Source organism: Corvus cornix, chromosome 5 (genome assembly GCF_000738735.6).
Source record: "Corvus cornix cornix isolate S_Up_H32 chromosome 5, ASM73873v5, whole genome shotgun sequence".
In the NCBI taxonomy this organism is placed as follows: domain Eukaryota; kingdom Metazoa; phylum Chordata; class Aves; order Passeriformes; family Corvidae; genus Corvus; species Corvus cornix.
This window is the reverse complement of record NC_046335.1, coordinates 54,625,437-54,646,858: the sequence shown is the minus strand read 5'-3', so window position 1 is coordinate 54,646,858 and position 21,422 is coordinate 54,625,437. Positions and strand designations below refer to the sequence as shown.

General features: G+C 63.4%; 5 protein-coding genes across 12 annotated transcripts; 2 read left to right on the top strand and 3 right to left on the bottom strand.

Annotated features, from left to right (window-relative positions):
- Positions 1 to 4,207: 4,207 nt before the first annotated feature.
- Positions 4,208 to 6,264, top strand: CHURC1 (churchill domain containing 1). Its single transcript, XM_039551877.1, has 4 exons — positions 4,208 to 4,299; positions 4,385 to 4,520; positions 5,333 to 5,403; positions 5,840 to 6,264. The coding sequence occupies exons 1-4, from the start codon at positions 4,261 to 4,263 to the stop codon at positions 5,930 to 5,932; spliced, it is 339 nt and encodes a 112-aa protein (XP_039407811.1). The 5' UTR covers positions 4,208 to 4,260; the 3' UTR covers positions 5,933 to 6,264.
- A 556-nt stretch (positions 6,265 to 6,820) lies between these two features.
- Positions 6,821 to 8,433, bottom strand: GPX2 (glutathione peroxidase 2). The gene is made up of 2 exons (XM_010405355.4): positions 7,443 to 8,433; positions 6,821 to 7,364 (listed from the first exon to the last, which is right to left on the bottom strand). Exons 1-2 carry the CDS (start codon positions 7,665 to 7,667, stop codon positions 7,014 to 7,016), a joined length of 576 nt encoding a protein of 191 aa, XP_010403657.2. The 5' UTR covers positions 7,668 to 8,433; the 3' UTR covers positions 6,821 to 7,013.
- A 105-nt stretch (positions 8,434 to 8,538) lies between these two features.
- RAB15 (RAB15, member RAS oncogene family) lies at positions 8,539 to 12,114 on the bottom strand. Of its 8 annotated transcripts, none has more exons than XM_039551869.1 (7): positions 11,934 to 12,114; positions 10,608 to 10,668; positions 10,405 to 10,465; positions 10,237 to 10,314; positions 10,069 to 10,158; positions 9,087 to 9,152; positions 8,539 to 8,975 (listed from the first exon to the last, which is right to left on the bottom strand). In XM_039551869.1, the coding sequence occupies exons 1-7, from the start codon at positions 12,055 to 12,057 to the stop codon at positions 8,820 to 8,822; spliced, it is 636 nt and encodes a 211-aa protein (XP_039407803.1). In that variant the 5' UTR covers positions 12,058 to 12,114; the 3' UTR covers positions 8,539 to 8,819. The 8 variants fall into 8 exon arrangements, with proteins under 8 accessions (XP_039407803.1, XP_039407807.1, XP_039407806.1 ...); XM_039551873.1 differs by lacking the exon at positions 11,934 to 12,114 and adding an exon at positions 11,281 to 11,919; XM_039551872.1 differs by lacking the exon at positions 11,934 to 12,114 and adding an exon at positions 11,611 to 11,919.
- A 1,523-nt stretch (positions 12,115 to 13,637) lies between these two features.
- LOC104693013 (protein farnesyltransferase subunit beta-like) lies at positions 13,638 to 18,314 on the top strand. Its single transcript, XM_039551866.1, has 12 exons — positions 13,638 to 13,740; positions 14,619 to 14,683; positions 14,840 to 14,912; positions 15,153 to 15,244; positions 15,530 to 15,676; positions 15,750 to 15,833; positions 16,478 to 16,564; positions 16,640 to 16,769; positions 16,852 to 16,984; positions 17,077 to 17,188; positions 17,266 to 17,380; positions 17,802 to 18,314. The coding sequence occupies exons 1-12, from the start codon at positions 13,660 to 13,662 to the stop codon at positions 17,910 to 17,912; spliced, it is 1,230 nt and encodes a 409-aa protein (XP_039407800.1). The 5' UTR covers positions 13,638 to 13,659; the 3' UTR covers positions 17,913 to 18,314.
- On the bottom strand, positions 18,246 to 21,256 carry MAX (MYC associated factor X). The gene is made up of 5 exons (XM_039551876.1): positions 21,148 to 21,256; positions 20,941 to 20,967; positions 19,805 to 19,912; positions 19,475 to 19,598; positions 18,246 to 19,069 (listed from the first exon to the last, which is right to left on the bottom strand). Exons 1-5 carry the CDS (start codon positions 21,241 to 21,243, stop codon positions 18,885 to 18,887), a joined length of 540 nt encoding a protein of 179 aa, XP_039407810.1. The 5' UTR covers positions 21,244 to 21,256; the 3' UTR covers positions 18,246 to 18,884.
- Between the last annotated feature and the right edge of the window lie 166 nt (positions 21,257 to 21,422).

The following is a 21,422-nucleotide window of genomic DNA, read 5'->3' as shown; positions in this document are numbered from 1 at the left end:
GCTGGTATCTAAAAATGCCTCCGAGCAGCTGTCGGTAGCTGCTGGGGCCCCTGAGGGGTGCGAGGAGATGAGTTGGGGCTCCCCACAGCCAGCAGCATGTCCAGGACCCCTACTGCAACCTGGAGTTGCACAGAGCCCTCAGCTGTGGGTGCCAGGGGAAACCCTGTGTGCCCCGAATCCCTGCTGTCCCCATGAACTGTGACAGCCCATGGGCCCCCAGGCCCCCCTCAGACTCCCTGGGCATCCCCCCAGGTCCCCCTTGGCAGGGTTATCAGGGCGGCCCAGGCTGTGCCACACCCCTACTCCACACCCTAATCGGGGCGGCACAGGCAAGGCCTTCTTGGCTTGGACCTGCCAGCACCGGGAGCATGCAAGGATGTGGAGGAGCGTGCAGGAGTGTGGACAGTGCAGCAAGGACATGAGGGAGCACGCCAGAGTGTGCAAGTGTGAGGAAGGGCATGCAGAAGGGTGGCAGAGTGTGTACCTGTGAGCCAGGACATGTGGGGACTTGTTACAGCGCCCACATTTGAACGAGGACCTACAGAAGTGTGCCAGAGTGTGCATCTCTGAGCAACGACACACAGGGACATGCCAGAGAGTGCCCAGGTGAACAAGGACAAGTAGAAGTGTGCCAGAGTGTGTATGCCTGAGCAAGGACATGCAGGAACATGCCAGAGTGTGCACATATGACCAAGGACATGCAAGAACACACCAGAGTGTGCATGGGACACGTGCAGCAGGCACACAAGTGGGTGTAGGGCCATGCAGGTGTGTACCGGAGCAGGCAGGAGGGTGCTGGAACCAGGCCTGCAGCCTCTCATGCCATGACTCTGTGCCTCTGCCAGAGCACCCAGCTCACCCTGGCAGGAAAGCCCTGTGGGAGACCAAATTTGGGGATTTTTGCCCCCAAAGCTTCAGGGACTGCCAGCAGGATGGGTGTGCTAAGTTGTGTCAGGTCTCTGCAGGACACCTCAGTTCTGACTGTCCTTGTCAACACAGCAGTGGGGCCATGGCCTCGAGCATCCAAGGAGGAGAAAGACCAGGAGGAGGAGGAGGAGGAGGAGGAGGAGGAGGAGGAGGAGAAGGAGGAGGAGGAGGAGGAGGGGGAGGAGATGACGCCGAAGGGAGCCACAGCAGGCCCATGGGAGCATGCTGAGCACGGGCGCTCACCCACCCTTTAAATCTCCCTCCACCACACCAGCGCCTTCTGAGCATCCCTCCCTGGCACAGCCACGCCGCCACCAGCACCCGCCACCCGGGAATTGTCATTCCTCCCGCTCAGCGTGCGGAAAGCTGGGAATGCCAGCATGCCGGCCTCGCCGCCAGCATCCTGCGGCCGTGGCCCGGGCAGCGTCGCCTTCCCCGGCCAGCGGCTCGGCACAGTGAATCAGCACTTCCCGGTGAGGGGCTGGCACCGTGCCACCACCACAGTCCCCCCGCTGGGCATGGGGGACGTCCCACCACACCCCAAGGGCAGCCAGGGCAATGGTTGGCACCTGGCGCCCATGGCACCCTCAAATCCATTCCCTGGCTCATCCCTCACAGCCACAGCATGCTGCCGGAAAGCCCATTTCCAGTGCACAGAAACTCCTAAGAATCCCCCAAAACACCCCAAAATTCTGCCCCATCACCACCACCCAGAGCCTGGCATGTCCCTATTGCTCCACTTCACCAAAACACTTGGATTTGGCATCTCCCCCATGTCCACAAGCAGCCATGCTCCGGTTGGGAAGGGGCAGGAGCCGGGGGGCATCCCCCCAGCCCCCCAACAGTCTCCTGCCTGCCAGGCGCAGGGCCAGGGCCGGGAGCAGATGGTCCCTCTCGGCATGGCCGCGCGGCACAGCACGGGGCGGTTGGGCATGGAAAGGCACGGCACGGCTCCTCTGGCTGCCATGCCCCGCTCCGGCCAGGGCTCCCCGGCCACACTCCCACCCGCCAGGAGAATTTGGGTTTCCCCAGGGCCACATGCCGGCCATGCCAGGACTGTCCCATGTCACCCAAGCCGGTGACACGCACACGTGCTGACACTCTACAGACATTTTTGGCTATAAATAGGCCTCCCCCAAGCACGGTGCCAGCCGAGCCCTGCTCCCTTCTTAGGAGCTGCCCCCCCTGTACCCCAAAATCACCAGCCAGTGCCCCCAAACCATACGATAGCTATAAAATACTCTGTGGGGGGCCATGCTGGCACCAAGCAGGATTTTCTGAGTCTCCTGTGCTTGCCACCGTCTTCCAGTGCACCCCAATCCCCTGGCTTGGGAGCTGGAGATTTATAAAGGGAAAAGCTGGGAAATCAGGCCTGGGGGACTCCTAGGTTATTGGGGTGAAGGTAAGAATTCCCCCAGCCCAACACCCACCCGTGAGCATCCTCCTGGCACCGGGACAAGGGGGGCCAAGGGCACGGCCCCCTAAAAACCCTTTCCAGTAACTCCAGTTTGCCCAGTTGCTAAAAAGTGGGGGACAAAGTCGGTTGGGTGATGTGTCCCACCAAGACCCTCAGGACTCGGCTTTTCCATCGCGTCCCAACGGTGCTGGGAGCACCAAGGACTGGAGTGGGGAGCCCTCCAGGGGTTGGCACCCCAGGAAAAGTGTTCCCAGGGTGTCCCCACACTGTCCCCGGGCTGTCCCCAGGGTGTCCCTAGAAAGTCATCGCCACTCGCTCGCCCCGTCCTTCCCGAGAGCAGCCCCGAGGGACACGGGGTAACAGCAGATCTCCCGAAAAGGGGGTTCAGGCTCCCCGGAGGGCTCTTCACCACCCCCCAGCAAACTTTCCTCCGTGCCCACCGGCCCCCCCCGATACCGCGCCCGGTGTTCGGTGCCGCACCCCCCACCCGGTATCCGCGGGGCGGGCAGCGGCTGCCGGTGCCCCCCCCCGCGTGTCCCCGGGGAGCGGCGCCTCCCGCTGTCCCCCGGTCCCCGCCGTGTTCCCCGGAGCGGCGCATCCCGGTGCCGCGGGGTCTCACCTGCGCGGGGCGGCGGGCGGGCGAGCGGCGGCGGCGGCGGCGGCGGGGCCGGTGCGGGAGCGGGGCGGGGGGAGCGGAGCCGCCCTGCACCGCGATATAAATAACATTATCTGAGCGCGCAGGGACATTCCTACCCGGAGCCGGCGGCGCTGCCCGGCCCCGATAGCCCCGCTCCCCCCGGGAGGGCCGGGCCGAGCCGACCGGGCGGGCGGGGACGGGGATGGGCGCAGGGACGGGGACGGGGACGGGCCGCCCGCCCCGCAATGCAGCACAGCGGCGCCCCCCGGCCGCCAGCGCCACCGGCACCGGCAGCAGCACCAGCAGCACCGACACCGGCAGCACCGGCATCGGCAACATCACTGGCGGCAGCACCGGCGGCAGCACAGGCGGCACCGGCACCTGCAGGGTGCGGAGAGACGCAGCGCCCCGCCGACGCCCGCGGGGGTCCCCGGCCATCCCCCCTGGCGAGCCCACGTGTCCCCCGCTAGCCCTGGATACCCCCCAGCTAGTCCTGGGTGTACCCCATTAGCCCGGGATGCCTCCCAGCTAGTCCCAGCCATCCCTCAGCTAGCCCTAGGTGTCCTCCACTAGCCCTGTGAATTCCCCAACTCGTCCCGGGCACCCCATAGCTAGACCTCAGTGTACTCCAGCTCGTCCCAGGCGCTCCCTGATTAGCCCTGGGTGATCCCCACCAGCCCTGTATGTCCCTCAGCTAGTCCGTGGTGTCCTCCACCTAACCCAGGCAGTCCCCAGCTAGCCCTGGATGACCCCCAGCTAGCCCAAGCCCCCCTACAGTCATCCCTGGGTGTCCCCCACTAGCCCTGGATGCTCCCCGGCTGGACACAGCCGGGCACCCGGCACCTGGCCCTGGGTATTTCCCACTAAGCCAGGGTGTCCCCCAGCCAATTAACAACACCCTACAGTTGGCCCTCAATGCCCCCCAGTAGCCCTGGATGGCCCCCAGGTACCTCGCAGGGTCTCCCACTAGCCCTGGATATCCCCCAGCTAATCCCAGGCAGCTCCCAGCTAGCCCTGGGTGCCCCTCGCTAGCCCTGGATGCTCCCCAGGTCACTCCAGGTGTCCCCCACTAGCCCTGGGTGCCCGACTAGCCCAGGCCCCCCCGGTTATTCCCGGTTGCCCCAAGCAGCCCCGCGGCGCCTCAGGCCCCGCCCACTCCCTCAGGCCCCGCCCATTCCGCACCAGGTCCCGCCCCGCCCGGCGCCCGAGCCCCGCCCCATGGCTGAGCCCCGCCCCTCGGCGCAGCTCTCGCGGCATCTGCGGGTGAGGGCGGCGCGAGATGTGCGGCGGCTGTGTGGGCACCGAGTACCCGGAGCGGGTGAGGGGGGCGCGGGGGGCTCCCGCACCGCCCCGGGCACCGGCACCGGCACCGGCACCGGTCCCAGCCTGTGCTCCCGCCCTAGGGCACCACCTGCCTGGAGGGCGGATCTTTCCTCCTGAACTTCGTGGGGTGCGCGCAGTGCGGCCGCCGGGACTTCGTGCTGGTCGGCAACCGGGCCGCGGGCCTGCACGACGGGGAGGAGATCGTCACCTATGACCGTGCGGTGGGGGGCACCGGGGGAGTGAGGGCCCGGGGAGGCTTGAGGGGGTGGGGAAGCCTTTGGGATCTGGGTCTTGGGGTTCTTGAAGGTTGGGGGGCCTGAGGGGACCTTTGGGGTCTGGGGCTCTTTGAGGGCTGAGGGGGACATTTGGGGCCTGGGGCTCAGGGATCGCGGAAGGTTGGGCGGGGGCTTGAAGGCTGGGAGGGGTCGGGGGTCCGGGAGTGTTGAGTGCTGGGAGAGACCTTGGGTCTTGAAGGTCTTGAGGGATGCTGAGGGCATTGGGGGACCTTTGGAGTCTAGAGCTTGGGCGATGTTGAGGGTTAGAGAGGGCTGGAGGGGACCTTTGCGATCTGGGGGTCTTGAAGGCTGGGGGGCACTGGTGGAGGCCTTGAAGGTTGAGGGCTGGGGGTAACATTTGGATTCTGGGATGTCTTGAGGGCTGGGAGGGAGTCCTGGGGCGTGGGGCGTGATGGGGGGGGCTCAGAGGTCAGAGGAGGGGGAGGCTTAGTTTGAGTAGGGGAAATCTGGGGTCTCAATATCTGGGGGTTCCTGAGGATGGGAATGGTGGATGCCCAGGAAGGGGGTCTCCGGTTTTAGAGGAAGTGTCAGGGAGCCGCCGATGGGCATTAAGGGAGGTGTGTTGCTGGGAGGGGAATTTTGGGGGCTTCATGCTTTGGGGACTGGGACATCTCTGCCCCAGGGGTGAGGGCAGGCACAGAGGATTGGGGCCTGTCCCAAGAGATGGGGAGTGGGGGGATACCCCAGGGACAGTGTCCATGTCCCCTCACCCCACTGTCCCCTGCCCCACAGACCTGTGCAAGAACTGCCACCACCTGATTGCACGCCATGAGTACACCTTCAGCGTAGTGGATGACTACCAGGTTTGCCTCTTGTCCCTCAGAAGCCCTTCCCGGCTCCTCTGCCTCTGGAATTCCAGACCCACCCTTCCACAGGCTGATTCCCACCTTCCCTGGGATGGAGCCTCAAAGGATTCAGAGCCACATCCCTGTGCTCAGGGCTACCTGGAGTTCCCCCAGCACTGATCTGTGCCTTGTGGGGGAAGCCCAGCGCAGCTGGCATGGGAATGTGGGTGATGGGAGGGGGCTGTGACCCCCATTCCTCATTCCTGGCACATCTCCTATGCAGCAAACTGCTGGAAAAAGGGCTCAGGGGAGCCAGTGGGGCTGGAAACAAGATCCCCTGGCTCGGATTGCAATCGGGGATCGGGTACCAGATCTGGCTCGGGTTTCCCTGTGGGGGAGCAGGGCCGTGGCAGCCCCCCTTTTTCCAGCCCCCCCCCCCTTTTCCTTCCCCCAGGAATATACCATGCTGTGCCTGCTCTGCGGCCGTGCTGAGGATTCCGTCAGCATCCTGCCTGACGACCCTCGCCAGATGACCCCGCTGTTCTGATCCCCACGTGTATCCCGGGATGAGCTTCCAGGAGCTCTGGGAGATCCCTGGATCCCTGGAACTGTAATACCTGGGGACCACAGTGTCCCTAACATGATTCGCTCCTCCAAACTTCCAGCCTGGATGCAGTGAACACCTGACACCGGATGCTCCCATGTTTCTGGAGCCTTTTGGCTCCAACCCTGACTGCAGGGATGGGATGCAGTGCCACGGCCTGAGCCCCCCATGTGCTGAAGACATAAAGGGGTCCCCAAAACAGTATCCAAAGGGATTCCCACCCCATCCCGCCTCAGGAGCTCTCATGTGTAGGGCAATAAATGTGACATGTGACAGCTTGGTGGCACAGGCAGGAGTATTCGGGGGGTGGGCTTCACTCCCTGGAGCTGGTGAAGGGTGTTGGGGTCTGATGCAGGGGACTTTTCTTCATCACAGGAGCCTGTGGAATTCCTCCTTAGCCCTTTCCAGCATTGGAGAGCCCACTGCACTCTCCCAGTGCTCTCTTAAACCCTGCAGAGAAAGGACTTGAATCATTTTCCCTTCCCAAGGAGTTGGTTTGGGGTCACTTCCCCCTGCCCTGGGGTTTGTAACCTGGCCATGCCCTGCTGGGAATTCCATATTCCTGAGGCGGGAAGGAGCTGGGTGTGGGAAATCACTGCCCTGGGGTGGGTGAGGTGCTGCTCTTGGCACCCAGCCCCAACAACACCCACGGGGAACTGGGTGCAACCGGCCTGGCACCCACCTATCCCTGAGCCACCATTTCCTGGATCTGGCACCTCAGGGATGCTTCCTCTTTCCTGCTCGTCCCAACAGCCCCCAAAAACCACATGGTATGGGTATGTTCCCAAAAACCTTATGAATCCAGTTACACTCCCAAAAACCACACAGATCTGGGCATGCTCCCTCCAGCTCATTTATTGCCACCAGCCCGCACCACCCCAGCGGCTCCAACCCTCTGCCCCCATCGAGCCCCCTCCCCATGGAGGTTTCAGAGGGGGCTGTCACCCTGCGGAGAGCTGAGGCCATCCCGGGGTGACACCAGAGCCAGGATCACACCAGAGCCAGGATCACGCTGGAGCTGGGATTACTTGGCCAGCTTGAGGAGACGCTGGATGTCAGGCTCCAGCTGGGCTGTGGGCACACGGGGGCTGTAGCGCCGGAACGGTTCCCCCTCGGGCCCCACCAGGAACTTCTCAAAATTCCAGGAGATATCGGAGCGCCGCACAGGGCTCCAGGTGACAAAGCGGGGCTCGGCCATCAGGTGTGCGGCCTCGTCGGCCGGTGCGGGCAGGTGAGCCTTGAGGTAGGCAAACACGGGATGGGTGTCGCTCCCGTTCACCTGACATTTCTGGAACAGGGTGAAGTTGGGCTCAAAGCCACCCCCGGGCCGCACATGCTTTAGGGTGTTGAGGATCTCCTCGTTGGTGCCGTTCTCCTGTGGCAGGAAAGGAGAAATCCAGAGCCCTGTGTTTCCCAGCTCCTCACCCCCTGCCTCGTAGCTCACAGGACTTACCTGGTATCCAAACTGGTTACAGGGGAAGCCCAGCACAACCAGCCGCCGGGGGTAGCGGGCTTGGAGCTGGTTGAGCTGGGTGTAATCCCGCACTGTGGTGCCTCAGAGCGATGCCACGTTCTCGATCAGGACTACACGGCCCCGGAAAACACCGAAATCCACCTTTTCCCCCTGCAAGGAGGTGGCGCTCAGGTCGTAGAATGACTTGGCGATGGGGACGGTCATGGCTGCAGGCGTGCGGCTGCTTGTGCCTGTGCCCTGTGCTGCCTCTTAAGGGCTTCCCGGTGCTCACGTCATGGTCCAAAGGTCTCCAGGCCCTGCCGCGGCTCGGGAGAAACCGGAGCCGCCCATCCCACCCATGGAAGGAGGAAGATGGCACAGGGCCAAGGTGATGCTCTACCTGCCTCAATAATTCATGGCACGGCGCGGTGCGGCTGCTCATCCCAGTGCCTGCAGGATGTGGGATGCTGGGAGGGGGCACAGCATGTTCCCGAGGGTTGGGAATGCCCGTGAGAGTTGGGGAATAACAGGAGTTGGGGAATAACGGGAATTGGGGAACTGGGGCTCTGTGGGATGGAGGAGGAGGGCACAAGTGCCCCGGTACTCCTTGCCTGGTGCTGCCATGGCATCACCTCTGGGGCTTCCTGTGCTGCCCATCTCAGTGCCCACCTGTCACAGGGCCCACTGGTCCCAGTGCCAGCTCCACCCTTGGGCCTATCTGCTGTGGTGCCCACCGTTGTCCACCTAGATCCCAGTGGGTTCCACTATCTTAGTGCCCACCATCATCCCAGTAACCACCCATCCCAGCCTGCCACCATCCCACTGCTGGCTCATTCCTGTGCCACCACCAAGCTTTCTGGCCCTGTCCCCACAGCTGGAGCTGAGTTGGTAGCCTGGTGGGCCATGGTGGTGGCCTTGGCACCCCACGGGCACCATGCCCCATGCCGCTGTGCCCAGCCTGGAAAGGGGACACCATCCCAGCAGCCCCAGATCACCCTCAATTATTGATCACTGCTCGGGTGTCCATGCCCAGGCTGCGCCTGCCACCATGGCATCGTGCCCGCAGCCCCCCCGGAGCACACGGACCACCAGCCCCTCCAGCATCACCTTTATTCTGCAAACCACTGTGTAAAACCAGGGGTCCCACGGGCACGGGGTGGGCATGGGGTAGGCACACAGCGCCTGGACAGCCCCCACCCCACCCGCAAACTGAGGGAAGCACGGGTGCCAGGATGGGGGGCCCCCTTGCCACCTTCCCATCCCCCTGTCCTGGGAGTGTCCTGTGTAGCCCCCCACTCCATGGGAGCTGCCCCAATCCTGCCCCCACCATGCCCCCTGATACAGCCTGGGGAGGAGGGGTCAGGGGGGTCCCAGCCTTCAACACCAGCAGGTTTTCGGGGTGTCCTCGCTCCCCAGGGGCTGCTGCTCGTCCTCCTCCAGCCGGGCCAGGGTTGGGGCACAGGGCAGCCCCCGCAGCTCATCCAGTTCTTTGCGGTGCGCCTGCAGCACCAGCTCCGTCAGCCGCGTGAAGGACTGTGGGAGAGGGGTGAGGTGAACCTGGAAGACCCCTCCAGTACCCCCTAACCTGCCCAGGGCAACCCCAGCCCCCTCAGAACCCCTCCAGCCCCCTCATTTCCTTCATACCTCCTTGATGTTGAGGTTGCTGCAGGCACTGGTCTCGTAGAAATCCATCCCGTATTCCCTGGCCAGCTGCGGCACCAGGGGTTTGGCGGGGGGGGGGAGGGGGGTAGCATGATTTGAGGGCAGGGAGGATTCAATACCCCTGGCCCCCTCTCTGGAACGTGCACAGCTGGGCACGGACAGACAGGAGAGCTGTGGGGGGTGGCTGGCATAGGGGCTGGGTGCTGGGTGTAGGGGGCCCTGGGAGGGGCGCTGGGTGCTTTGGGGTCCAGAGGTCACTGGGAGGGATACTGGGGGGCACTGGGTGCTTTAGGGGTGCAGGGGAGCACGATGGAGCTGCAGGGAGGGGTTGGGAGTCGTTGGAACCCTGGGGGTGCACTGGGCAGTAAAGGGGTTTCCTGGATGCTCTGAGAGCTGCAGGGGGAGTCAGTGGTCCCTGGGTTCACACTGCAGGAGCACGGGGGTCCCTGGATAAAGGCAGGACTGCAAGAAGGCTATTGGGGTCCATGTGGAATGCAGGGGGGGCTTGTGGAGGGTCTGGCCATGCCGGGATTGCAGGGAGGTACACTGGGTGCTTTGGGGGTCAAGAGGTCCCAAGGGGGACACCGAGGGGGTCACTTTGTGCTTCAGGAGTGCAGGAGACCATGCTGGTGGTGCAAGGAGAGGTTAGGGGTCCCTGAACATTTTGCAAGTGGGGAAGAGGGAGCCTTGGGGGTGCACAACCACCGCAGGGGTGGAGGGAAAGAGGGTTCCTGGGCACTGGGGGAGCTGTTTCTGGGGTGCCTGGGTACAGACTGCAAGAGGGTGGGGGGTCCCTGGTTGTGCTGGGAGGGGCTGGGGATGCTTGGGGGTCCTGGATAGAGGTAGGGCTGCAGGAGGGCTGTCAGGGTCCCGAGTGCAGAGGGGATCAGGGAGTGGCTGGCCATGCTGGGGGTGCAGGAGGGGTCCTGCCCCCGGGGGGGGGCACAGAGCAGCCCCCGCTCACCTGCAGCCCTTGCTCTTTGGGCACTTGCCTCTTGTGCTCCTCATCTGCCTTGTTCCCGATGAGGATTTTCTGGACGCCGTCAGGTGCATACTGGGCAGAGGAACAGTGTAAGGACCCCCCCCCACACACGACTGGGGAACCTCTGGACCTCCCCTCGTTTACCCCCACCTCATCCACGTCGCTGGCCCACTTCACAATGTGCTGGTAGGAGCGCTCACTGCTGATGTCGTACACCAGGAAGATGCCCTGCAGAGGGTGGGGGGGGCAGCCGTTGACACCCCAAAACTGTGCCTCAGTTTCCCCTCTCCTGTGCACCAGGACAGGGAACCCCCGTACCTGTGCCCGCCGGTAGTACTGCTTGGTGATGGTCTGGTACCGCTCCTGGCCGGCTGTGTCCCTGCCCGGGGACAGCGGGTCAGTGCTGCCACCCATGGCATGAATTGGGCAGGGCTCAGCCCCTACCTTGGGTGGGGGGAGCGGGACTCAGACCCACCAAAATTCCTTCCCCCTTCACCCCGGGATCCAGCGCTGCCACTCACCAGATCTGTATCCGCACCTTGATCCCATCCACTTCGATGGTCTTCATCTTGAAGTCGACGCCTGGGGTTAGAATGGGAGAGGTTGTGGGGCGTCCTGGTGTTCCCCTCCGCAGGAGCTGCTGTCACTGGGGGCCCTCTGGTCCCCCCACCCGTCCTGACCCACCCCACGCCCCACCATGGCCTGGTGCTGGTCCCCACAGCTGGTGCCTGGCCTGGCAGGAGGCCCCGGTGCCAGATGGTGATCCTGGTGCTCCCAGTTCCCTGGTGCTGCATCTGTCCAGTGCTCCCAGTTCCCCAGTGCTACGGCTTCCCGGTGCTGTGGCTGCCCAGTGCTCCCAGTTCCCGGCTGCACGCTGCTCCCGGTTCCCCTGCGCCAGAGGTGCCCGGTCCTCCTGGTTCTCCTGTGCCCATGATTTCCTGGCTCCCATATACTCCCGGTTCCCTGAAGCCGCGGCTCTCCGGAGCCCGCGGGTTCCCAGTTTCCCCGTGCTGCAGCTTCCCGGTGGTCCCGGCTTGCGGGTGCCCACGGTTTTACCGTTTCCCGATGCCCACGGCTTCCCGGTTCCCCGGTGCTGCGACTCCCGATGCTCCGGGTTCCCACAGTTTTCCCCTTCCCTGGAGCCCACGGTTTTCCCTCTCCCCGCTGCCCACGGTTTTCCCGCTCTCTGGTTACCTGTTTCCCCATGTTCCTAGTGTTGCAGCTCTCCAGTGCCCACGGTTAACCCTTTCCCGGTGCCCCCGGTTTTCCCGTGCCCACCACTCCCCGGTTCCTCGGTTCCCACGACTGCCGGCTGCCCTGGTTTCCCGTTTCCTCGATCCTGTGGCTTCCCAGCTCCTCGGTAGTCCCGGTTCCCCGATGCTCACGGTTTTCCCGTTCCCTGGGTTCCCATTTCTCGGTTGCTGCGTCTCCCTTGTCCTCCCGGTTCTCCGGTTCCCACGGTTTTCCTGCTCCCCGGTTGCCCATTTTCCCGTTTCCCCAGTGCTGCGGCTTCCCAGTACTCACGGTTTCGTGGCGCCCATGGCTCCCCAGTTCCCCGGTTTCCCTTTTCCCCGGTACTGCGGCTCCCAGTGCGCCCGGTTACCCGGTGCTGCGCCTCCCCATTGCTCCCGATTCCTTGATGATCCCGGTTTCACGTTTCCCCGGTGCTCCCGGTTCTCTGGCTTCCCGTTTCCACGGTGCTGTGGCTCCCAGTCTTCCTGGTTGCCCGGTTCCCCGATGCTCCCGTTTCCCCGGTGCTGAGCCTCCCCACTGCTCCCGCTTCCCCGATGCTCCCGGTTCCCCGTTTCCCCGCTCCCGCGGCCGCCGTGCGCTGCCGCTGCCGGTACCGATGGTGGAGATGTGGGCGGGGTGGAACTGGTTGTCGGTGAACCGGCAGAGCAGGCAGGTCTTGCCCACGCCCGAGTCCCCGAGCAGCAGCAACCGGAACAGCACGTCGTACTGCTTGGCCATGGCGGGCCCGGGCCGCCGCCGCCGCCGCCACACCGGGGCCGCTCCGGGGCCGCGAGCTGCGCCGCCGCCGCGCCGGGCCGGGCTGGCACCGGGGGATGCACCGGGGCGGGGCGGGGCGGGGGCGGTGGCGGCGGGAGGGGGCACCGGGGGGGAAACGAGGGGGGCGACACCGGGGATGGACCGGGGGATGCTGTGGGGAGCGGGGAGGGGACACCGGAGATACACCAGGGATACACGGGAGATGCCGTGGGGAATTGGGCGGCGACACGGGGGATGGACTGAGAAGGGAGCTGGGGAGAACAGGGGGACGGAGCCAGGAATGCACCGTAGGATACGTTGGGGATGCTCTGGAAAAGGGGAGGTGGGAGATGGGGATGTACCAGGGGGACCAGTGGGGACTCCGGGGGCTCTGGGAGCACCAAGGGTGCACCAGGGGTTGCTCTAGGGGCATTGGGAAGGGGACAGAGGGGTGCAGCAGGGGACACTGGGGTGACACAGAGCTGCACCAGGGGAACTGGTGACACTTAGGAAGGATGGGATGGCACCCAGCGGGACCTGGACAAGGGTGGGTTGTCCAGGTTGTCCTGTCCAGGGACAAGGTTCCCATGGGAACATCGTGGGGGTCAACAAGGCCAAGGGCAGGGTTGGCTCATGGATCAGGACAGCTCCTGAGATCAGTGCAAGATGGGGGTGATGGGATGGAGAACAGCCCAGATGAGAGGAATTTGGGGCTACTGGGGAATGAGAGGCTGGATACGACCTGGCAACGTGTGCTGGCAGCCCTGGAAAGTCACCCATGTCCTGGGCTGTGTCACTGGGAGTGTGGGCAACAGGTGATGGGGGTATTGTCCTCCTCTGCCCCACTCAGGTGAGACCCCACATGGAGAACTGTGTCCAGCCCTAAAATCCTTTTCATGGGAAGGACATGGAGCTGCTGGAGCAAGTCCGGAGGTGGCCAGAGAAATGCTCCGAGGGCTAAGAACAGGCTGGGAGAGCTGGGATTGCTAAGCCTGGAGAAGAGAAGGCTCCAGGGAGAGCTAAGAGCCCTTTCCAGTGCCTACAGGGGCTCTAAGAGAGATGGACAGGGACTTAGGATGAAGGCATGGAGTGCCAGGACAAGGGGGAACGGCTCCAAAGTGGAAAAGGGGAGGTGTTGATTGGATATTGGGAAGAAATTCTTCACTGTGAGGGTGGTAAGGCATTGGAATGGATTTCCCAGAGCAGCTGTGGCTGCCCCATCCCTCAAAGTATCCAAGGCCAGGCTGGACAGGGCTTGGAGCAACCTGGTCTAGTGGAAGGTGTCCCAGTGTCCCTGCCCATGGCAGGGGGTGGAACTGGATGGGCTTTAAGGTTCTTATCAACCCAACCCGTGGATTCTATGATGATGCAAGACATGACGTCACATCACGACGACGCAGCCGCCCGGGGGGGGGGTGTGGCTCCTCCGCGCACGCGCGCCGGGGCTGGGCGGCGGGGGCGTGGCCAAGAGCGAAGGGGCGCGGTCACACGGGAGGGGCGCGGTCACGCGTGGTGGGCGTGGCCAGGAGCGCGGCCGCGCGTCCCCTCCCGGCCGCCGTCGCCCGCTGCCCCCGCGGCCGCAGCATGGCGGGAGCGGCCCCCGGCCCCGGCGGGCGGCGGCGGCTGCGGGACGATGGGCTGCGGACCTGCACCTCCGCCGAGCAGGTGCCGGGGAGCGCCAGGGGCTGCAGCGTGGCGCGTGGGGTGCCGGGGGGGTGGGGTGTGGAGTGTCGTGGGGCTGGGCTTTGGGGTGCCATGGAACTGGGGTGTGGGGTGCCGGGCTGCCGTGGGGCTGGGCTTTGGTCTCCCCTGGGACGGGGCTCAGGGGTGCCTTGGGACTGGGTGATTCCTATCCCAGCATCCCCACGCAACTAGTGTCCCCACACCCCCTGTGACAACACCCCAGCCACCAGTGTTTTGAGGGGCCCGGCGATGCTGACGCCCACCAGCCACGGCAGCTCCCGCGGGGCACGTCCCCCAGAACCAGTCTGGGGAGGGTGAGGGGTCCTGGGGCAGCCAGACTCTCCTCTCCGTCCCTCTGTCCTGACCTATGCCCTGGCAGCTCCTCCGGGGGCTGGAACGGGGTAAAAAGTGACTCCGGGTTTCCCAATCCATGAGGTTCTTGCTCGGTTCCGTCCTGGCAGGACACAGTGCCGTGAATGCATGTCCCCGTGCGGCCCCTCCTCACCCCTGAGGCTGATCCCGGGGTATTTTCTTGAGGATTACCCTGGCTTAGGGTGTCCAAGTCCCTGGTCATCCCAGCGTGAGCGGGAGGAGGGTGTTTTCCATAGCAGTCTTGGGATGAACCAAATTCAAGCTGGATTTGTAAAGCAGCACAGGATGGTGCTGGATTCTGGCATAAATCGGGGCACAAAACTCCTGGGAATTCCTACTCTGGTTTTTCTGGGTGAGATGGGGCTGTGAGTCGGATAAACCCCTGGGATGGGGGAGAAGCTGCGGGGCTCAGTGGGGATTGTGTTTGGGATGTGCAGAGCCTCTTTCCAGAGCTCAGCATAGTCTTTATTCCCATTTTTCCTGACAAGTCCAAGGTGGAGGACATCGTGCAGGAGGTCTATGACGCCTACAGGACAAACCATCACTCCTCACAGTGAGTTTCAAAATTCTCAATAACCATAAATAATTCCCGTTCCAAAAAAGTTTTCGACTCCAGTGGGTGCTGCAGTAGGATTCTGCCCCTCCTGCCACTGTCCCCCTGCTTTTTCAGGACACCCTACCTGTTCATCCTGTCCTCTCTGTATTCCAGGTACGTCCTGCAGCGGGAGAAGCACTTCCATTACCTGAAGAGAGGCCTCCGGCAGCTCACTGAAGCCTATGAGGTACCAGGAATGCCAGATATCCCACCTGGAGCCACTGGCTGGGGTGAACCCATTGCCCTGGGGCTGTCACCAGGATTGTTTGTCGCCGGGGGTTTGCCAGCCCCAGAATGGACACAGCATTCCCTGTGTGCCCATGCTCATCCCAGTGATGCTCTGGGGATTCTCCTGTCTGTCTCCTCACTCCCGCCTGCTCCTGCTGTGTCCAGTGCCATTCCCTGACTGTCCCCTCTGTCCCTGCAGTGTCTGGATGCCAGCCGCCCCTGGCTCTGCTACTGGATCCTGCACAGCCTGGAGCTGCTGGATGAGCCCATTCCCGAGTCAGTGGCCTCTGAGTAAGTGGGGAGAGCCGGGGGGACCCCACCATGGCCACTGTCCCCGCGGGGCACCCGCGTGACTCCGGAGGTGCCACCTCCCGCTGTCCCCAGAGCAAAGGAGCGCTTTGTCTCCCTGCCACCGTCAATGCCGCCCATTCTTCCGGCGGCTTCCTCGTGACGACGGAGATGGGAGGGTGACACCCCCGGCTTTGACCTCGGGGGGATTCACGAGGCTGGGAGGGGACATGTCACCCCACCGGGGTGACACAGGTGACACTGTGCCCCTTCCCCACCTTTCTGCAGCGTCTGCCAGTTCCTGAGGCGCTGCCAGAGCCCCCAGGGTGGATTTGGAGGGGGTCCTGGCCAGCACCCCCACCTCGCCCCCACCTACGCCGCTGTCAACGCGCTCTGCATCATCGGCACTGAGGAGGCCTTCGGCATCATCGACAGGTCCGGGGGGCCGGGGGAGCTGGGGGGAAGGTGGGGTGTGTGTCCCTCCTCTCATGGCTGCTGGCTCCTGCAGGAAGAAGCTCTTGGAATACCTGCACTCGCTGAAGCAGCCGGATGGCTCCTTCCTCATGCACGTGGGTGGAGAAGTGGATGTCAGGTGGGTGAGGGCTGCTTGGGGGGGCTGTTTTGGAGGGCCTGGGCATTTTGGGGAGCCAGTGCTGGGAGTGGATGCTATGGTGGCGAGCTGGTGCCATTCTGGGGATTCAGTGCTGGGACCTGCTGATGTTTTTGAGAGCCAGTATCGTTTTGGGGAGCTGGTGCTATGGTGGGGAGCCACTGGTAATTTGGGGTACAGTTTTGGGGAGTCAGTGCTGTTTTGGGGAGCAAGTGCTGGGAGCTGGTGCTGTTCTGAGGAGCCAGTGCCATGGCAGGGTGCAGTTTTGGGGACCCAGTTGTGTTTTGGGGAGCTGGCAGTTTTGGGGAGTAGGTGTCAGGGAGCTGGTGCCATACTGGAGTACCAGTGCTGTTTTGGGGAGCTGGTACCATGGTGGGGAGCCAGTGCCATGGGGAGGTGTAGCTTTGGGGAGCCAGTGCTGTTTTGGGTGCTTGTGCCATGGCAGGGGGCCAGTGACAGGAACTACTGCCATGGCAGGGTGCTGTTGTGCAGAGCTAGCTGGGTCAGGGACTTTGTGCCGTTATGGGGAGCCGGAGCTGTGGCGGGGAGCTGGTGCCACTTTGGGGTGCCAGTGCCACATCCCTGAGCACCCATCTCCTGAATTTCTGAGTGCCCTTTTCCTGCAGGAGCGCCTACTGCGCTGCCTCAGTGGCCTCGCTGACCAACATCCTGACACCCACGCTCTTCGCTGGGACAGCTGAGTGGATCGCCAGGTGAGATCTGGGGACAGGTGGGGGACAGGGGATGGCATTCCCAGCGTCCCTGCCACCCTGACCCTGCTCCCACAGGTGTCAGAACTGGGAGGGCGGGATCGGCGGCGTGCCAGGCATGGAGGCACATGGCGGCTACACTTTCTGCGGCGTGGCCGCGCTGGTCATCCTCAAGCAGGAACATCTGCTGAACCTCCGGAGCCTGCTGGTGAGTGACCCCTCACTGGGATGCTGGGAGTCTCATCCCGCCTGGGATCTCTGGTCCCACACTGGCTCCCATCACCCTGCAGCACTGGGTGACCGGGCGGCAGATGCGCTTCGAGGGTGGATTCCAGGGCCGCTGCAACAAGCTGGTGGACGGGTGCTACTCCTTTTGGCAAGCCGGGCTCCTGCCCCTGCTCCATCGGGCACTCCATGCCAGGGGTGAGTTGCCACAGGCTTCCTCTGTCCCCAGAATGGCATCTCCAGGGATTTAACACCTTCGCTGGTGTTTCTCCTTTGGGTTCCCCTTCCAGGCGATCCAGCGCTGAGCATGGCACACTGGATGTTCGACCAGCTGGCACTGCAGGAATACATTCTCCTGTGCTGCCAGTGCCCAGCCGGCGGGCTGCTGGATAAGCCAGGAAAGTGAGTGCAGGGGGGAATACAGGGCTGCCTGGCACCCCAGATTCCCCCTCACCATCCCAATATCTCCCTGGATGCAGATCCCGGGATTTCTACCACACCTGCTACTGCCTGAGCGGGCTGGCCATTGCACAGCACTTCGGAAGTGGAGACCTCCACAATGAGGTGGTCCTGGGTATCCCTGAGAATTGCCTGGTAAGCGCTAGGTATTTCTGCGGTGGGCAGGGATGAGCTTCCAGGGCTCCACAGCACTGAGAAAGTCAGATCCTATGGCAGTGGAGAGTTGGGGTTCAGCCTAAAGAAGAGAAGGCTTCAGGGAGAGCTTAGAGCTGCTTCAAGGGCCTAAAGAGCTACAAGGGAGCTGGAGTTGGGCTTTGGACAAGGGCTTGGAGTGACAGGACAAGGGGGAATGGCTTCAAACTGGAAAAGGGGAAACTGTGTCTGCCCCATCCCTGGAAGTGTCCAAGGTCAGGCTGGACAGGGCTTGGAGCAACATGGGATAGCGGAAGATTCCCTGTGCACAGTGGGTTGGACTACATGATCCTTAAGGTACCTTCCCACCCAAACCATTCTAGGAGTCTGTGATTAACATCCTCCATCCCTCTCTTTCCCACAGCAAGCCACACACCCTGTCTACAACATTGCCCCGGAGAAGGTGGCGAGGGCGGTGATGCACTTCCTGCAGTATCCTGTGCCTAGCCTGGATCCGGCATCTGCTGCCAAGTAGGGGGGTCCTGCTGCTGGCTCGGGGTGCCGAGCCCCGGGAGCGAGCGGCACAGCCCATCCCCGTGGTGGCTGGCCAGGCAGAGCGAGGTGCTCAGGGTGCTAGCAATACCAAAATCCAGCCTGCTCCAGGCTCAGTGTCCTGCTGCCATCCTGGCCAGAGCTGAGGTGGGACACGGGCTCTGGCAGAGCTTTTTGGCATCAATAAACCAGAAGTGACACCCGCCGTGTGCTGGTGGCCCTGGGGATGCGGAGCAGGAGGTGATGCCACGTCCAGCTGCGGTGGCATCACTTCTCCCATTCCAAGAACATGCGGTAACCAAGGGGGAGGATAAAATAAGTGGAATTTTGGCTTTTTTTGTTTATTATTTATAGTCTTATAGTAAAGGGAAGCCTTAACTTGCAAGACAACTCTGGGCAGTATGTACAACATACCTTAGATCCATGGAATGGCATCAAAATAGGGGGAAAAGGGGCACCTATGGGGCGGGGATGGGCCACTGAAGTTCGGAAAATGCCACTGAGGTGGGGAAGGGTCAAGGGAGGGAAAGAGGAGGAGAAGGAGGAGGGGGTGGGGGGGGAAGGAGCCCCCAAGCCTGGCTCTGTGCTCTGCCGACTCGGGCAGGTGGAGTTGCACACGGAGAAAATAAATAGGGAGATCCCCCCCAGTGCTTGCTCCTTTTTTTTGGGGAACTGCCTGGCTCCTCCCCGCTCTGGACTGCACTGGTCCCCGGGTATAAATAGAAATGCTCCTATAAAACCAGGAGGGAAGGGGAGGGGGGTCGCTAGCAGAGGGGAGTTGGTGGCGGAGTCTCCCTGACCCCCCCAAGTCTTTCTGCTCAGCCTGGCCGGCTCCCCCCGGGGCCGGCGCGGTGGGAGCGGGGAAGGGGCCGGGGAAGGCTGGGAAGCTGCAGTCCAAGAGCTTCTAGGAGCGGAGGGAGCCAGTCCTGCCGCAGGCTGGGGGACGGCGGGGGGCCTAACTGGCCTCCATGCGCAGCTTCTTCCTGTTCTGCGGCTCGTCGGGCTCCGAGTCGGAGCTGGAGTTGGAGCCGCCGTCGAAGGCGGAGATGGCGCTGCCCTTGGGGTTGGTGTAGAGGCTGTTGTCCGCGGGATAGCTGGCCTGGAGCTGGGCGCTGGATCGGGCCTTCTCCAGCGCACGCACTGCGAGGGATGGCACCGTGTCACCCCTGGGCCCAGCCCTGCCTGCAGCCCAGTTCCTGACACGCCCCAGCTCCCACCGGATCCTGGAGCCTGAGCTCTTCCAGACCCCAGATCCTGCCAGACCTCAGCTCCCACTGAATTCTGGACCCTGACAGACCCTGGTCCTGCCAGACCCTGGTCCTGCCAGACGTCAGCTCTTGCCAGATCCCAACTCCCACTGGATCTCAGCTCCCACCAGATCCTGAATTCTGATGGATCCCATCTCCTTCCAGACCCAGGTCCCACTGGATCTTGGATCCCAAACCCTACTGGACCCCAGATCCTGGCTCCTGAACCCTGCCAGACCCCAGCTCCTGGATCTCAGGTCCTGCTAGACCCCATTTCCAGCCGGATCCCAGCTCCCACCTTGCTGCTCCAGCAGCGCGTTCTGCCGCTTGAGGTCGTCGATGTCCTGCTGGTGCGTGTTGTTTTTCCGGCGCATGTACTGGATGTACTCTGTGGCTTTGTCCAGGATTTGGGCCCGGGATGCCTGTTGCAATAGTGGGAAAAGCCAGAGGCAAGATAAAGACCTAGTCCAGGGGGCAAAACTGGAATTTCACCTGCCTCATCCCACCCTGGCTCTGGTCCTCACTGGGGACTCCTGTGGCACAAGAGAGCCTTGGGAATGCCCCAAAGTGAGAAACCTGGACCACGGGTGGGTGCTGTCCGTGCTCCCAGCACACTCCATAAACTCACCTTTTCTCCCTGGAGCGAGGGCACGGAATCCCGCAGGCTGTGGAAGCTGTCCTTGATGTGGTCCCTGCGCTTGCGCTCCAGTGCGTTGTGATGAGCCCGTTTGTCGGCCTGGCGGGGGGGGACAGGGGTGGCACCGGGTGGAGGCCACCACCTGCACCCCCAAAAATTCCCTCTGGGAACCGCTGTGGGAGCTCGGCTGAGCCCCCAGGGCGGCTCCGTGGCTGTGACGCCTCCGGCTGGGCCGTGAGGGCGTGGGAAGGAGGCGGCTCCCGGTGCTTTCGGTTTCCCCAGCTTCCTGCTGCCGGGGCAGCTCTGGGCCCCGGGGGGGGCACAGCACTTTCCCCCTGCAACACGGCCACCTCCTCCCCTACCCCCCAAGCAACCAGGCACAAAACCCCCCATTGCCCTCTGTCAACCCCTTGTGTTGTACCCCCTGTGCCCCCCAACATAGCCCCACCCCCCAAGTGACTCGGCCCCACATGTAACACCCCCCAACACCCCTGCTTTACCCCAAAAAGCCTCCCACTCCCCCTCCCCTAAAGAGCCCCGAATCCTCCTCCACAAGACCCCAAGGCCCGCTGGTGTCCCACCCGTAAGACCCCCAGCCCCACAGGACACTCCCAAACCCAGTTCCCCCACTCAAAAGACTTGACTCCATGGTTCCCCTTCCATGTCACAGCCCCCAACCAAAATAAGACCCCCAACCCCACAGGTGTCCCCTCTCCAAGCCCAACCCTCCTCCGCAAAAGACCCCCAGCTCTACTGGTGTCCCCCCCCTTCCAAGATTCCCAATGCCACAGGACACCCCCAAGCCCAGATTTCCCCCTCCAAGACCCCCATCCCTACAGATCCCTCTCCATGTCACAGCCCCCCCAGAAGACCCCAGCCCCAAAGGTGTGCTCCCCTCAAAAAGACCCCCAACGCCACAGGTGCCCCCCTCAACACCCCCAACCCTACTGATGTCCCCCCAGTACCCCGATCCCCACAGGACACGCCCAACACCCCCGTTGCCCCCAGGACCCCCATTCCCCCGCTCCCCTTCCATGTCACCCCCCTCCCCAAATCCCGCCCCCTCACACCCCGGCCCACGTGCTCCCGATCCCGGGGGCGCTGCGGGGCAGCCCCCAGCGACCTACCGCGGACTGAAACCTCGGCTGCTCCTCCTGAGGAGCCCCGACCCGGGCGAGGAGGAAGAGGAAGAAGATGGTGGGGGGGGGGGCGCCGCCATATGAAGGAAGAACACACATAAACCAAACATTACCCCACTCCCAGCGCTCCTAACGTGGGGAAGAGCCACGGAGGGTTATCCCAGGGATTGTCCCGGGGTTGGGGGCCCAACTCACGTCGCTCTCCACCTCGATGTCATCGTTGTCGCTCATCGCTCCCGCCCGGGTGAAGCCGCGGGCCGCGCCGCCACAACAACAGCCCGCACCGCGCATGCGCGGAACTCGGGGGGGGGGTGGGGGGGGGGAATGATGGCGCCGGGCGACGCGAACGGTTGCGGGAGTTGTGGTTTGAGTGGGGAGATGGAGGCATCTTCCACGTGGCGGGGACTACAACTCCCGGCGTACACCGCGTGGGGGCAGCGCGTGGCACGCCGGGAGCTGTAGTCTCCGCT